Source organism: Lethenteron reissneri, chromosome 2, assembly GCF_015708825.2.
Source record: "Lethenteron reissneri isolate LAM-NWPU_2019-01 chromosome 2, ASM1570882v1, whole genome shotgun sequence".
Taxonomy (NCBI): Eukaryota; Metazoa; Chordata; class Hyperoartia; order Petromyzontiformes; family Petromyzontidae; genus Lethenteron; species Lethenteron reissneri.
Window position 1 is genome coordinate 2182715 of NC_083780.1, and position 15295 is coordinate 2198009.

Consider the following 15295-nt stretch of genomic DNA (forward strand, 5'->3'; position numbering starts at 1 on the left):
CGGCGCTTAATGCCCCGGGTCAGTTGTCAACCTCTCCAGTGAGTAACAGAGTAAGGTGCAGCCCCGTAATTGCCTGGCTCACGCTATTGATCATGGAAGGATCTCCACTGGAAGGAGCTCCTCTGCAGAGTATTTCGCCGATTATTCCACGCTGGCAGGAAGTCTTGGTCAAGGTGGGAGTACCCACACTTTGCCCCATTACACGCGACGCAACGATCGACTCTGGTGCATCCATTTGTATGTCAGGGTAGACAGAGGCAGGGGGATTAAAACAATAAACCACCATTTTAACTGTCGCAAAAGGAGATCAGACTGGCGAGCACTGGATTAAAATCCTTTTTGCTAAAATGTACTCCGCATGAACAGACTATCGACTCAGTCGTCACTAAAATCACGATGTACAATAAAAACAGTTACACACTCGTCGTCGTCATCATCATTCTCATCATCCACAGCAGGATTCATAAATGTAATCATCTACAATAATGATCAACATCCAGAATTATTAAACAATGCCCATGAGTGTGTTGTTGACTCTGATGATGCGACACTGAATGTCGACACCTGTCCAAAGTTGTTTTTACATCGAATCAATGCTGTTAGAATTAAGCAATTCCAGAAGGTCATGGGGCCGATGGGTTGTGCAAAAACAACTTAAAATTGTTGACGTTGAAGTGTAGAGTCAGAAGGAGATGCATTGTCTGCTCCTCTAGTTTGTTACTAATACAATGGTTTATAATACTTTTTAGACGAGTGATCGACTTCTTGGATAATCGCTCCATCTCGTGTGTGTGTAGATCACGTGCGGCTGTATGGAACAGCAATGCATCGAGTGGAGGGCTGATGTCTTGGCATCTCTCCGCGAAGCGACGCGGCAGGCCCAGTCCCAGGGGTTACTGTGCAGCCAAATGTATTGCAGCTTCTTGAGGCTGTCGAAGGCACCCTTGGGAATGGTCGTCAGCTGGTGACATTGGTCGGGTGTTTCCTTGTTCGTGCATCAATATAAAATGAATAAATCGTGCGAATAATTAGATTTGATAATGAACGTTTAAAACAATTATCGCGTGCTGTGCGACAAGTGCGTTTGTTGTAAATGCTCAATATCAGCTTTCATCATTCACACAATTCACTAATTAAATATTCACCCATGCACACCAATATTGAACTACTAAGATGAATAGACTAAAGGAATAATGAAATTTAATACACACAGCTGGAATTTAACTAAACATCCACAAACAACTCTACACATTCGTCAATAATACTGCATTAAAGCGATAAATATATAATAGACACCATTTGCCTGCTATGAAGAAAAGCCATTGCCGGAAATGTCACTCATTTTATATATTTCATATGACGGCAGTTTGTGTATTCTTAGGTTTTTTCGGTAAAGTCACGTAGGTAAAACATTAAAATTAATAAAAGTAAAATAAAATAAAAATCACGACGTTTCGGAGGCAACACAAGTCTCCGTCATCAGGTGGGACCGTCACAGCCAGATTTGCTGCATCAAGTGAGGCAATGATTCAAGATGTAATCCCTTAAAAGTAAGTTGAGGGGGGGGAGCTCATCAGAATGTGGTAGCCAATGAATGGAACGTATCGGGAGGGAGGGGGCGGGGCTCAAAGACGGCACGAAGTGCCACGTAGAACGCATCGGGAGGCGGGCGGGGCCAAAAGAATGCACGACGTGGTACACGAGAGTCGGTGGCGTGGACGTGGTTGTGCGCAAGCAACTACTGCTGCACACGCCAACGCATTGGACAGAGAGGGGGAGGGGAGGCCAAAAGAGAGTGTGGGGTGCAAGTGTACGTGGACATGTGTGTGTACAAGCACCTGTTGATACACATGATGGAAAAGAACGCAAATGCCCATGTTTATACCAGTGCTGGCTGAACAATGAAAAGAGTACTGTTAAACACTGGGGATGTTAACACTCGGTAAAGTAAAGTAAAATAGTGCCTGTCAGATAAGATGGTCCAAAATGTGTAATTAAGTCTTTTTTGCGTGGTTGATAACATCTTTCCAATGATTACTAAGTTTGTACCCATCATCACGGTTGAAATTATGTCTGTGTTTGTATATTTGTATGGCCTCGTGTACAAACCTTTGATGGTAGCCAGGAGGTTTGCAGAGAACCTTGGTCTCGGAAAAGACAATTTCATGAGAGCCCACCGATTTGTAGCAATGATCGCCAACGGCCGAAGAATCAGTTCTGAAATTGTCTTTTCCGAGACCAAGGTTCTTTGCAAACCTCCTGGCTACCATCAAAGGTTTGTACACGAGGCCATACAAATATACAAACACAGACATAATTTCAACCGTGATGATGGGTACAAACTTAGTAATCATTGGAAAGATGTTATCAACCACGCAAAAAAGACTTAATTACACATTTATGGACCATCTTATCTGACAGGCACTATTTTACTTTACTTTACCGAGTGTTAACATCCCCAGTGTTTAACAGTACTCTCTTCATTGTTCAGCCATCACTGGTATAAACATGGGCATTTTCGTTCTTTTCTATCATGTGTATCAACAGGTGCTCGTACACACACATGTCCACGTACACTTGCACCCCACACTCTCTTTTGGCCTCCCCTCCCCCTCTCTGTCCAATGCGTTGGCGTGTGCAGCAGTATTTGCTTGCGCACAACCACGTCCATGCCGCCGACTCTCGTGTACCACGTCGTTCATTCTTTTGGCCCCGCCCCCTCCCCCTCCCGATGCGTTCTACGTGGCACTTCGTGCCGTCTTTGAGCCCCGCTCCCCTCCCTCCCGATACGTTCCATTCATTGGCTACCACATTCTGATGAGCTCCCCCCCCCCTCTCCTCCCCCCTTAACTTACTTTTAAGGGATTACATCTTGAATAATTGCCTCACTTGATGCAGCAAATCTGGCTGTGGACGGTCCCACCTGATGATGGAGACTTGTGTTGCCTCCGAAACGTCGTGATTTTTATTTTATTTTACTTTTATTAATGTTAATGTTTTACCTACGTGACTATACCGAAAAAACCTAAGAATATGAATCCTTGCAGTCACGAAAGCTTCAAATCTAGAATTAGGCAGTTTGTGTGTTGTAGTGAGTTTGTTTTGTTATCTGCGCTTCTACATCACTGACTGCAAACGCAGTGTCTTGCTCGCCTCCTTCCGCAGTGACCCTGCAGACTAGAGGACAACAACATAATGATGATGGTTACGATGATTGTGGATGTCAATAACGCAGTAGATTTACTAACTGAGAGCTTCTCGTGACGAGCGTCATCTCTATCCCGGTGCCCAGCGATATATCAGATACCGTTGCTGGCAGTGCAAGCTCCGTACAGCGACAGTTTCTTAAGATTTCCCAGGCGATCAAACACCCCAACGGGAACGCTCTTAAGTTGATAATGGTCCAGGCCAAACTGCTTCAGCCGAGTGAGTTTGTCAAACGCGCCACTAGGCAGCTCTATAAGCTTGTTGCAGCACATGTACAGAATCTCCAAATTTCCCAGGAGACCAAACGCTCCCTTGGGAATGTCCTGAAACTGGTTGAGAGTCAAATTCTGCAGAGCAAACGCAGGTAATAATGTATATGAACGTGTTCGAAAATCATATTGATTAACATTGAAAAACGGTTTCAAATATCAACATGATTTCAAGCAGTGCGAGTTGTTAGCGGCATAATCGGTCACCTGTTTCCCAATGACTACAAATTGTATGGCGACCTCAGTCACCGCACGATACACTTTGCCCTCGTCTCTTAATTAAGAGTTAAAGGTGCAGCACTGCAATTGCTTGCTTGCTCATGCCACTGCTGGTGGTGGAGCATTTGTTTTCATGTGGGAAGGAAGCAAATACATTTCCCCGCACGTTTCGACGAGGAATGGCAATCAACACCGCCTGGAGTGAATTATACCTTACACTACAGACTCAGTGTCATCAGCTGGCTGAGTTTTTTTTTTTATAAACCCCGGCTGGGAGAGACTTTAGAAGTTTTTTTTTATACAAATACAGCTCCTTCAGATTCACGAAGCGGTCAAACACCTCGGTGGGGAGAGCCTGTAATTGATGTGTGTGCAGACTCAGGATAGTCAGTTTGGTCAGTTTGTCAAAGACACCGGCGTGTAGATCCTGCAGCTGGTTCCCACCCAAATACAACTTCTGCAGATTCACCAGGTGGTGAAACACACTTCAGCAATGGCCATCAGCTGATTACCAGACACATGCAAGATGTGTAAATTCACCAACATGTGGCTGGATTAGCGTTCACGACAGCCGGACTGCCAGTCTCATATTACACTAGAATTTGTTTTATTAATTATATATTAGAGGCATCATGATAAAGTTAAGAAAAGGTGTAATATAAATTATATATTGGTGTTTTAATACAGATTATTCTAATTGTTATATCAGCGTCACGTCAAGTAGTGAAGGTTCAATTCAAAATTCTCTCAGAGCCATGCATCTGGTAACCATCTGTGTACATCTAATAACACCAACATTATTTGCTTCGCATGCATTACAGCTGACGTGCCCCAAAAAAGGCGAACCTGGTCCAGAATTTTCATGTTTAAGCAAATTAAAGAAAGTCAACAAGCCGATAGACTGGAATATATGTATGTTATTGTGGCGATATAGAAAGGAAGGTGATTTAATTTGTATCCCAGAATGATCCACTACCATGAATCAGAGAATGGCTCTGGAAGAGACTTTTCACAGGAATTCAATAAAATGCGAGATGCGGCCATGGCGAAATGGTGAGCACATTGGACTTGCAATCAAAAGTTTGGACCTTTGATCTGATGCTCGGCAAGTGAAATAATGGGCATGTTTATTAAGTCCATAGACTCTGTCCACCTTGCGAATAGGTTTCCCCTTTTTTCTGGCAACAAAACAGGTGTTGAGATGTTAAAACACCAAACTGAAACCTTTTACAAGGAATCATGTCTGCATTAGCCACAATACTTGTGGTCAGAATGCAAACAAAAACATACTCTGATAATATATGCATCGTTTTTTAAACGGATTGGTCCACACCAGTGACAGCTTTCTTTTGAGCCTAGTCTCAAAACGGTGTTAGACCAGAGGACGCCAAAGGCATACAGCACAAATACATGCGTTTACCATAGTCAGTCGATCCGTAGGTCACGTGCTGTATGATAAATTGTGGGTACTCCCAACTCTTTGAAGACATCAGGCCAGCGAAGGAGAGTAGGCCAAGTACCCTGTAAAAAGAGGTTGTTGAGAACTCCCTTGACTGGCGGCATACTGCCAGGAGTTGGGTGACCAATTTATTACAGGACTGCCCTTTTACCTAAGACACCGCGATCTTTGTCCTTAGGGCTTAGACTGTCCCTGCGTGAAAATTCTCTATCTCAGCACGTGAATCAGCCAGAATACGAATAAAGTTTATAGAGTGTGGGACAACGCTCCAGACAGCGCCGTTTGCTCTGACGCCAATGGCACTGGTCACCAGTCCCATCAAATCAGAATCATGATTGATGCAACCATTACATGACCACGGGGAGATAAAATTTTCTTGGAGAATTTGTAGTGAGGCAGACTAGCTTATTCTTTTCTTTTGATGACAGATTGGACATCGACGGAAATGGCAGTTTTAAAACTGCACTTTACAAAGCATAACACTGCAGACACAAGTGTAGATGTGTATGTGTCGCTCTCAACATGAGAGTGTTGTTACTTCTCCGCCACGAGTCCAGGTTGTTTGTGTCTCTCGCTGTCGACAACAACACCCTGACCCTTGCTGTTCTTGTGTTCGGCATCCAGGTGATAACGGACAATGCCTCGGGAGCTGCAACGCTGTCATTAGTCGGGGTTCTTTCCACCTCGTTACGGTCCGGACAGTCATAGTCACCACCGCAGAACAGGCAGATACAAATAAACAGGAACATTATCACTAAATATGTTCCTCTGCTCAGTGTGAATATTTACATTGATTTAGGCTACTACCACTGTCAGCTAAATAACCATATCTGTTTCCAATCGAACGATAATTTTACATCTCTGTGTCTGAAGATCTCTGTGATCTTATAAAAATCTGAGCAGAATCACTGACTCCCGTCGACCTGTTCACACGCAGAGTTTCTCAACAGCGCTGGCCTCTCTACCTGGCATTGCTCAATTCTAGTCTGAGCCGAAGTTCATAGAGGTGTAGGGGTTATTACGGGAGAAACGGCGGACAACAAACACAGGGCTGTCGGCACTCACATACACGGGGGGGTCACACCGACGTCCGCATCAGTTATTGCCCACGCCCCCAGCCCTCGGAGGCGATCCCTATAAAAGGTGGAACCCAAAGAGTTCGAGGCAGTTCGACACGAAGCTGACCAGTGAAGATCCAAGACTCGGAGATTAGGCCCTGGGACTCCCCGGTCTCGCCGTCCTTATAAGGGCCGAGCCGGGTAAGCCAGTGGCGCGGCCCAAGAGCTTCCAGACCGCTGCCCTTATCAGGGCAAGGCTGGTTAGCTGGTGCCGAGATCTGTGCTTGCCAGGGCCAGATCAGTCAGCCTCCAGTAGCCCAGTAGAGGAGGACTGGGGGACAGGACAGAGGGCTTAGTACTAGGGTGGGTTTCCCATAGTACGGGTGAAGGGGCCGATACCCCTTCAACTATTGTATCTGTCCCGGAGTTAATAAACAGTGTGTCTCAACTTCGACATCGTCTCCTCATCAACTTACTACATCTGGTGTTGGAAGTGGTCCAAGCATGGATACGAGACGGAAGACTCGTGCCCAAGACCCAGGAGAGGAGGACGACGAGGGAGGGGCAGTGCAAGACATCGCCGCCGACGTACCTGCACAACTGCTGCCGGCTCCGACATCGGCGGGGTCGTCGGAGAGGGCCGGGACGTCGACTGACGAGTTGGCGTTGGCTCACTCGCGGCTGGCGGAGCTCTTGTATGCAGCGGCCGCTATGCTGGAACAAATAACTCGCCTGGGGCCGGGAGGAGCGACGCGGCGGGAAGATGGACAAAGCCCGCCAGAAACTCCCGCCTTTACAACAGCGGGGCGACTCGAAAATCCCGCCACGAAGACAGTAGGGGCGGAGGGAGGAGTCCCAGCTCGTCACGCGGGAGACGGTGCCCAGCCAGCAGCCGCCACGTCATCGGCGGAGGCGGGTCGCGGTGGCGGCCTATCAGGGGTTGAAACGTCACCACCAGCGGACGCCAGCACCGACCAAGCCCCGACCAACACGTCACTGACGGCGCGACACCCTTTACAGTCCGCCATTACTCATACAGTACGGGGACGCGCTACGGATGCTGCAAGAGACGCTGCAAGAGGATCGGAGACGGAGCCGACATTCCAGCAACGCCTGCCGGCCCTGCAGGTATTTGTTGCAAGCGACGGCGATTGGGGGGGGTTCCAGCGCCGGTTCTTGGCCCACCAAGAGATGGCAGGTTGGTCGGACAACGAGGCGCTGTGTGCTCTCCCGGCGTTATTGGACGGCGACGCCCTGGGCACCCTCACTGCTGTACCCAAGTCGGCACGCTCCACCATTCAGTCGGCGCTGCAGCTGCTGGCCACCGTTTATGGGCCGCCCTCCGATTGTCGCCAGCTCTTCTATGAATGGCAGAAGGGTGATAAGGAATCGCCACTCGCTTATCGCACGGCCCTGCTGTCATTGGCGAAAGACGCTTTCCCGCGTATGGATGAAGAGGGGATCGATGCGATGGTGGCCGAGAAAATTTTGCTGCTGGCTGACGATCTGGACTTCACCATCTTAGCGCAGGACAATGCGGATATGTCATCACTGCGGGCTGCAAGGCACATTCACGCCAATCTCATCTCCCAGCGGAGGAAGGCGAACAAAGCTGCTGCACGACACACCGTGGCGGCGACCTCTTCTGGAATGGAGGGAGCCTTCGCTGCGGATCGTTCTGCAGGATGGCGATCTGCCGAGCGACCGGCTCGGGACGTTCCAAGCCACCAAGACCAGCCCAAGTCCTCTGGAACGCTCGTCGTCTGCTATAATTGTGGCCTCCGGGGCCACGTGGCGTCCGGATGCCGGGCTCCTCGACAGCGCGGTGCGAGACCTGGAGCTGCGGACGGCCCTCCTCACAAGCCTTCGCAACATCCTCGGGCAAGTCATGGCACCCCACATGTTCGGCCTGCACACACACCCACTTTCCTATCACATGGTCCGACACACAATTCTCGGGGGTTGGGTGCTGGTGCGTCGGGTCGCGGCATGTCGGGGAGGGCGCTCCAACCGGGCCAATGGTCCGAGTTGGCTCACCGAGTTGTGGCTGCATCGGCGGGGTCGTCCGTTGTCGCGGGGCATATTGACGGGGTGGAGGTACGGCTATTGGTCGATACGGGAGCTTCGGCAACTATCATTTCAGATTTGATTTATAATATCCTGCCCGTTCAGAGTCGCCCGTTGCTCCCTGTCGATATACCGTTTTACGCTGCGCATGGGGGCTCGTTGGGTATTATCGGTCAAATTCGAGCGCAAATTTCGATAGGGGACATTAAACTATCTGGCCCGGTGTTCGTCTCCTCCTCGCTGGCTATTCCGTGCCTGTTGGGGACAGACTTTTTGGCCAAATTGCCCATCAAAATTCTGATTGACCAGCAATGCATCGAGCTTCCATCGGGCCGACGTATGACGTTCCTACCTGCCACCCCTGCCGTGCGTGTTGCCTGTGCTACGGTACAGGCGCTTGTTGCTCGGACGGTGCGTGTACCCCCGGGGGCACAGATGTTGGTACCCCTGCGCTTGCGTCGACCGTTCGATAAAGGAGTCTCTGACCGGGGCGTTATTTTGGGACCATCTAGAGCCGGGGTGAGTGGGCCAGATCTGGTGACGGCCCAGACTATTGTTAAAGGGGATGGGGACCCGTTTATCGCGGTCCTCAATGTCGGGACACGGACGGCAGTGGTTTCGCAAGGTACCGTGTTCGCACATGCGGTTCCGGTACCTGCGGAAACGCCGATCATTGGCCAGGTGGCCACCGATTCTCAAACGCAATTAGCCTCAGACGCTGACGAGGGTTGGCTGGATGCGTTGTGTGCTGAGTCACCTGACCTGTCTGACGCACAACGTGCTAGATTACGCGCCTTATTGCGAGAATTTTCCGACGTCTTCAGTAAACACAAATACGATATCGGATGTACCAAATTGCTACGCCACCATATTGACACCGGTGACAACGCTCCTATCCGCCAAAATCCTTTTCGGTTAAGTCCCGCCGAAAAGGATCATGTCAAATCGGCTGTAGATGACATGTTGAAATCGGACATCATTTCTCCCTCGACCAGCCCTTGGGGTGCACCCATAGTGTTGGTCAAAAAGCACGACGGGTCCCTAAGGTTCTGCGTTGATTTCCGGTGATTAAATAAGATCTCGGTGGCCGATGCTTATCCGCTTCCTCGAATGGACGAATCGCTGGATGCCCTCGCGGGATCGCGATTCTTTTCCACTTTGGATTTGCTCTCAGGATTTTGGCAACTTCCCTTGGACGACGAATCTAGGCCCAAAACAGCTTTCCGAACGCCGCACGGCCTCTTCCAATTCAATCGCTTACCCATGGGATTACACTCTGCTCCCGCGACGTTCCAGCGCCTGATGGAATTGGTCCTCGCTGGCTTGCAATGGGAGGTGTGTTTGATTTACCTGGATGACGTTATCGTATTCAGTAAGACGTTCGAGGAACACCTTGATAGGCTTTGGGCCGTTTTTCTCAAAATGCGCGCTGCTAATTTGAAATTCAAGCCACAAAAGTGCCATTTGCTGCGCGAATCTGTTAAATATTTGGGTCACATCGTCGGCCGGTCAGGCATCTCAACCGATCCCGCCAAAACGCGTTGTGTCAGCTCCTGGCCTATTCCCACCTCGGTGGGGGAGGTTAGAAGCTTCATCGGCTTTGCTTCATATTACCGCCGGTTTGTTGCGGACTTTGCTTCCATCGCTAAGCCACTACATGCCTTGACGTCAAAAGGGGTCAAATTTCATTGGGGGCCGGTGGAGAACGCCGCTTTTGTCTCTCTTCGGGATGCCCTGGTGGGGGCCCCGCCGTTAAGCTACCCCGATTTTTCCATGCCGTTCGTGCTCGACACGGACGCAAGCAATACCGGGATTGGAGGCGTGCTGTCACAAATTGTGGGTGGCGTGGAGCGCGTTGTGGCTTATGGTAGTAGAGTACTGTCCCCGGCCGAGCAGCGGTACTGCGTCACCCGCCGCGAACTTTTGGCTATCGTGTTCTTTATCCAACAGTACCGGCCATATCTGTACGGCCGGCATTTCACCGTCCGTACAGATCATGCAGCGTTGCAGTATGCCCTACGAATTAACCAGCCATCGGGGCAGTTGTCCCGATGGCTCGAGATCATGCAGGATTTCGATTTTGAGACAACTTACCGGAAGGGGATTCGCCACACCAACGCCGATGCCCTATCACGCCTGCCGATCGGCCCGGATTGCACTTGTTTCTTGGGTTCGGGCCGTTGCAAATCGGCAAGTGACGGCCGGGATCGGGTTCTTGCGGCCGCAGTTGATACTCCTTCGGACGCTGGTCCTATTTCGGAGGGTGGGAGTGATTCCCTACTTGGCTTGTCAAGTACTGAGTGGGGTCGCCTCCAAATGGAGGATGCGACCCTCCTGGCGCTACGACGTCGCGCGGAAGGATCAGGTCAAGGGAAGTCGGGCGTTGACTCATGGGGGTGGTGCCAGGGCTTACTCATGCATTGGGACGGGACGATCCGCCGTCACAGGCTGGTGGTGCCTTCCACGTTGAGGGGTAGGGCTGTATGGGCTGCTCATGAACGGCTCCTGCACCTGGGTACCCTCAAAACGCTTGCCATGCTCCAGCTTAATTACTTTTGGCCGGGCATGGCAAGAGACGTGGACGATCTGCTGCGGTCCTGTACCCAGTGTGCACAACGGAAGCCGCCGGCGAAGGGAGCCAGTCCACCGCTCCAGTCCATTTCGGTCACCCGGGTTAACGAGCTGGTCGCCCTTGATATTTTGGGACCGTTTCCTTCCACGCTGAGGGGTAATAAGTACCTGCTGGTTGGCGTGGAATATTTCACGCGATGGCCTATGGCTTGGCCCCTCGCCAACCAGTCCGCAGCGGCCGTTGCGGAGGCTTTTGTTCAGGGCTACGTCCTCGACAAAGGCGCTCCGGAACGGTTGTTGACCGATCAGGGAAAGAATTTCACTAGTACCCTTTTACACGAGGTATGTGGCCTTCTGGGTACAAAGAAAGTTCGTACCTCGCCTTACCATCCACAAACGGATGGGATGGTGGAACGCTTGCATAGGACTCTTACGTCCATGCTATCCCACCAGGTATCTGAGTCCCAAAACGATTGGGATCTACGGATCGGGGGAGTCCTGGCGGCATACAGGATGGCTCCTCACGCGGCGACCGGGTTCTCGCCATTTTTTTTGATGTATGGTCGCGAGGTTGACCCGCCTGTCGCGACTCAGCTGACGATTGCCGCGCCTCATGCTAAGTCGAAAATCGCCGACCATGTTAAATTTAACATCCTTCGCTTGGCGGAGGCACGGCAGGCGGCCATGCAAAACTCTGACTCTCGCCAGAAACAAAACGAGAGATTGCGGTCGCGCCGGACTCACACGCACGAATGGCACCCGGGCGACCGAGCATGGTTGCACTGCCCCCAGGTGCCATTGGCCACCTCGGCTAAGTTGTTGCGACCATGGAGGGGCCCCGTTGAAATTGTGCAGGTTGTGCGGCCTCAATGTGTGCGCATTAAGTGGGGGAAGCGTCGGTGGTTTGTGCACCCTTCACGGTTAAAGCCATTTTTTGCTCCGCACGCTTCCTCCCACGTAAATGGCCGAACATGTGGGGAGTCCTCTGACTCCGGGGGGGCGGGATCGATGCCAGCCTCTGATCCACTAATGACTGTCCCGTCTTCAGGAGCCCCAGGACTGAAGCCCTCTTGGCTGCCAGCCTCCCCCGTGGGGGGCGGCGCTGGCACGTCCGGGAAACCGGACGACCAGGCACCTGCTGATGCGACACCTGCCACCGACTCTACCAAGCCGGCCCCTTGTGACGGGCCCGCTGCACGGACTCGCGCCAAAACGCGCCGGTTGTTATGATTAGCTTTCCGCGCGTGTTCCGTTGCTGCGGAACCCGCTCATTGTATATATGTTTTTTTTAATGGTTGTATGTGTGTGTAATAACGATGACCACGCTATCTGCTTGTTGCTTGCTGTCCATGTAAGTGTGTGCGTGTGTTGGGAATGGACGGAGAGTCTGCTGTGGTTGCTGAGTTTCAAAGGGAGTGTGTGCGCTGCTGCGTGGAGTTGTTATCTTGATGGTAAAGTTAATTATTAACGTGGGAGCGTCGGGTATCCTGTACTGTACCATCTCGTGGGTCACCGTGCGCGATGTGCTTCATTGAAAAAAAAAATGTTTTTTTTGGGCTGTATTGTGCTGCGAGGTGCTGTGTGCGATGCGGTCGTTGCATGAGAGGGAATAACTGTGTTGTGGTTGAAAAGTTACGACGGGATTGATGGTGTGTTGGTCGCCTGCAGATTTGCTTGCTATTGTGCTTCAATGTACACGTGTGATCGCGATATGCTGATTGCATGTGCTGTTATACCGTTCTGTATATGTGTTGCGGTTCCGGGTGGGGGGTTTTTTTTTTTAGGGAACCATCGGTTGATGTTACGCTTGTTTTTGTTATTGTTACTGTTACGAGGCACACGTGTATTGACGGTGTTAACCTTTATTCTTGGGGGTTGAGGGATTGTTGCAGCCGGGACGGCTGCGAGCTGTACAGGGGGGGGGGTGATGTAGGGGTTATTACGGGAGAAACGGCGGACAACAAACACAGGGCTGTCGGCACTCACATACACGGGGGGGTCACACCGACGTCCGCATCAGTTATTGCCCACGCCCCCAGCCCTCGGAGGCGATCCCTATAAAAGGTGGAACCCAAAGAGCTCGAGGCAGTTCGACACGAAGCTGACCAGTGAAGATCCAAGACTCGGAGATTAGGCCCTGGGACTCCCCGGTCTCGCCGTCCTTATAAGGGCCGAGCCGGGTAAGCCAGTGGCGCGGCCCAAGAGCTTCCAGACCGCTGCCCTTATCAGGGCAAGGCTGGTTAGCTGGTGCCGAGATCTGTGCTTGCCAGGGCCAGATCAGTCAGCCTCCCGTAGCCCAGTAGAGGAGGACTGGGGGACAGGACAGAGGGCTTAGTACTAGGGTGGGTTTCCCATAGTACGGGTGAAGGGGCCGATACCCCTTCAACTATTGTATCTGTCCCGGAGTTAATAAACAGTGTGTCTCAACTTCGACATCGTCTCCTCATCAACTTACTACAGAGGTAAGACGTAAGAGAATCACATCAACAACCGCCCCCCCTCTGTTTACTATTAACCCACGTGTGATGCCCCGCCCGCATTAGCTTTGCAGGCGTCAAAGCAATAACCAATAGAACTCCACACAAATATGAACTGATACAGTGAGTATTAAAGCACCATATCGTTACAATCGACATCATCATGATTAATGGGTAGCGTATCGTGGAGTAAAAGCTGGATATCTTCATGTTTCCCAAGACGTCTGGGAAGTGTGAAATCGTAGCCCAAAGTCCCCTCGAGAGGACCTCTCGAGAGCCCCCTCGGGTAGAAGCCCTTCATCTACAGCTACACCTCTACCCAGTTATATATTGTTTTGGATTCAGACTCAGCTGATTTAGTTTCCAAAACACCCCAGCGGGGAGAGACGCCAGCTGGTTCCCCCACAGTCGCAGCTCCCTTAGATTCGCCAGACTATCAAACACCCCGGCGGGTAGAGCCGTCAGTTTTTTGTGCATCAACATTTGTTCATTTCCCCATGTAGGTGCGGTATCAGTTTGCGATGTTTAAGGCTTGTAACTCGTCTAGTGAATGCATGATCACATTAGGCAGATGATGTAGCGTGAATTAGCCACTCTTAGAGATCCATTTGGCGACCAACCACGTTAAGGGGTTGGGAACATTGGAGAAAACACGGGAAGCTGATGGCAAATTCTGGGACTGCGTGATTGGTGGCAAGTTCATGAGACTCCTGTACTTAGTAGAGTGTGAATAGTAAAGAGTCTGTGTGTGAGGACACTCACGGGCTTAGACGAAGGTTTAGTTTGATCAATGAACCCATTATCCGCAACAACTTGCAGCGTTGGTGTAAATTCACCACTTCGCCTTGCCTAAACAATAACGTCACAATCTCACCTATAAATGTAATTTTTGTCTGTCTCTGTGTATCTGTGTGTGTGTGTGGCCGAAACTTGCGAAGGAATTGGCTCGAAAACTGTGGGGTTTTCATTTTAAAAAAGTAACCAGGTAGCACGCCACAAGCCCTGTGCTGAGCCAGCGCTATTCCGATTTCGCGTCCGTCACCTTTAAAGTACTCTGGTTTTTTCGGTAAAGTCACGTAGGTTTAAAAAGAAAACAAATAAATTAAATCACGACATTTCAGAGGCAACACAAGCTTCCGTCTTCAGGTGAAACCGTCACAGCAAAATTGCTGTATCAAGTAAGAGAAGTCCCAAGAGGCACGACCTTATATACTGGTTAAGGGGGGAGGAGCCAGGATGGGTCGCGGGAGAGGAGGAGTTGTGAAATGGTCAGTACTGCTGCATGAACTGAGCCTTTGTAATGTAGATGGCAGAAGTAGATAAGCAAGCTAGGATTAAGCCGCCTTTTGTTATGCTGCTGGGTGGGTAAAATTCAAAGCAGGTAACTAAAGTAAAAGAGAAGCTAAACATGATAAGCAACGTGTGGTGATGTTGATGGTGGTGCGTGGAGCTGGGGGTAACAGACTGGTAATATGGATATGTTTAAGAAGATAAATATAAACTGGCTGTCTATCAGTAAACTGCACAGTAACTAAAGTTTAACTTGGTTAATAACATCTTTCCAATGATTGCTCAATCTGAATCCATCATCTCGGTTGAAGTTATGTCTGTGTTTGTATATCTGGATAGCCTCATGGACAAATCTTTGGTAGTATCCAGGAGGTTTGCAAGTTCCTTGGTATCTGAGAACACATTGTCATGCGAGCCAGCAGTATTATAACAGTGGTCAGCCACGGCCGACAAATTCGTCTTTCCATGTTTCAAATCCGACTTGTGCTCGCGAATGCGGTCAGCAATGTGTCGTTTCGTTTCCCCGATATAGCAGTCACCACAGGTACAACTTAAATTTCGATTTAAAGCTTTCGTGACTGCAGGGATTCATCTTCTTGGTTCTTTCGGTAAAGTAATAAATAATAAAATAATAAAAATAAAACATAATAAAATAATATTATGTTTTATTTTTATTAT

The 15295-nt window shown here is 50.0% G+C and overlaps 1 protein-coding gene across 1 annotated transcript; it reads right to left on the bottom strand.

Annotated features, from left to right (window-relative positions):
• Positions 1 to 745: 745 nt before the first annotated feature.
• LOC133341427 (carboxypeptidase N subunit 2-like) lies at positions 746 to 7240 on the bottom strand. The gene is made up of 4 exons (XM_061550052.1): positions 7188 to 7240; positions 4036 to 4180; positions 3325 to 3518; positions 746 to 965 (listed from the first exon to the last, which is right to left on the bottom strand). The coding sequence occupies exons 1-4, from the start codon at positions 7238 to 7240 to the stop codon at positions 746 to 748; spliced, it is 612 nt and encodes a 203-aa protein (XP_061406036.1).
• Between the last annotated feature and the right edge of the window lie 8055 nt (positions 7241 to 15295).

Bases quoted from the DNA above. Each gene is read 5' to 3' on its own strand.
- LOC133341427 (XM_061550052.1), bottom strand. From the start codon at position 7,240: ATGGCGGACTGTAAAGGGTGTCGCGCCGTCAGTGACGTGTTGGTCGGG. The intron at 4,181-7,187 runs GTCGGTGCTGGC...CCATTGCTGAAG, and splicing joins GACGTGTTGGTCGGGGCTTG to TGTGTTTCACCACCTGGTGA. The intron at 3,519-4,035 runs GTGTTTGACCGC...GACATTCCCAAG, and splicing joins TACAGGCTCTCCCCACCGAG to GGAGCGTTTGGTCTCCTGGG.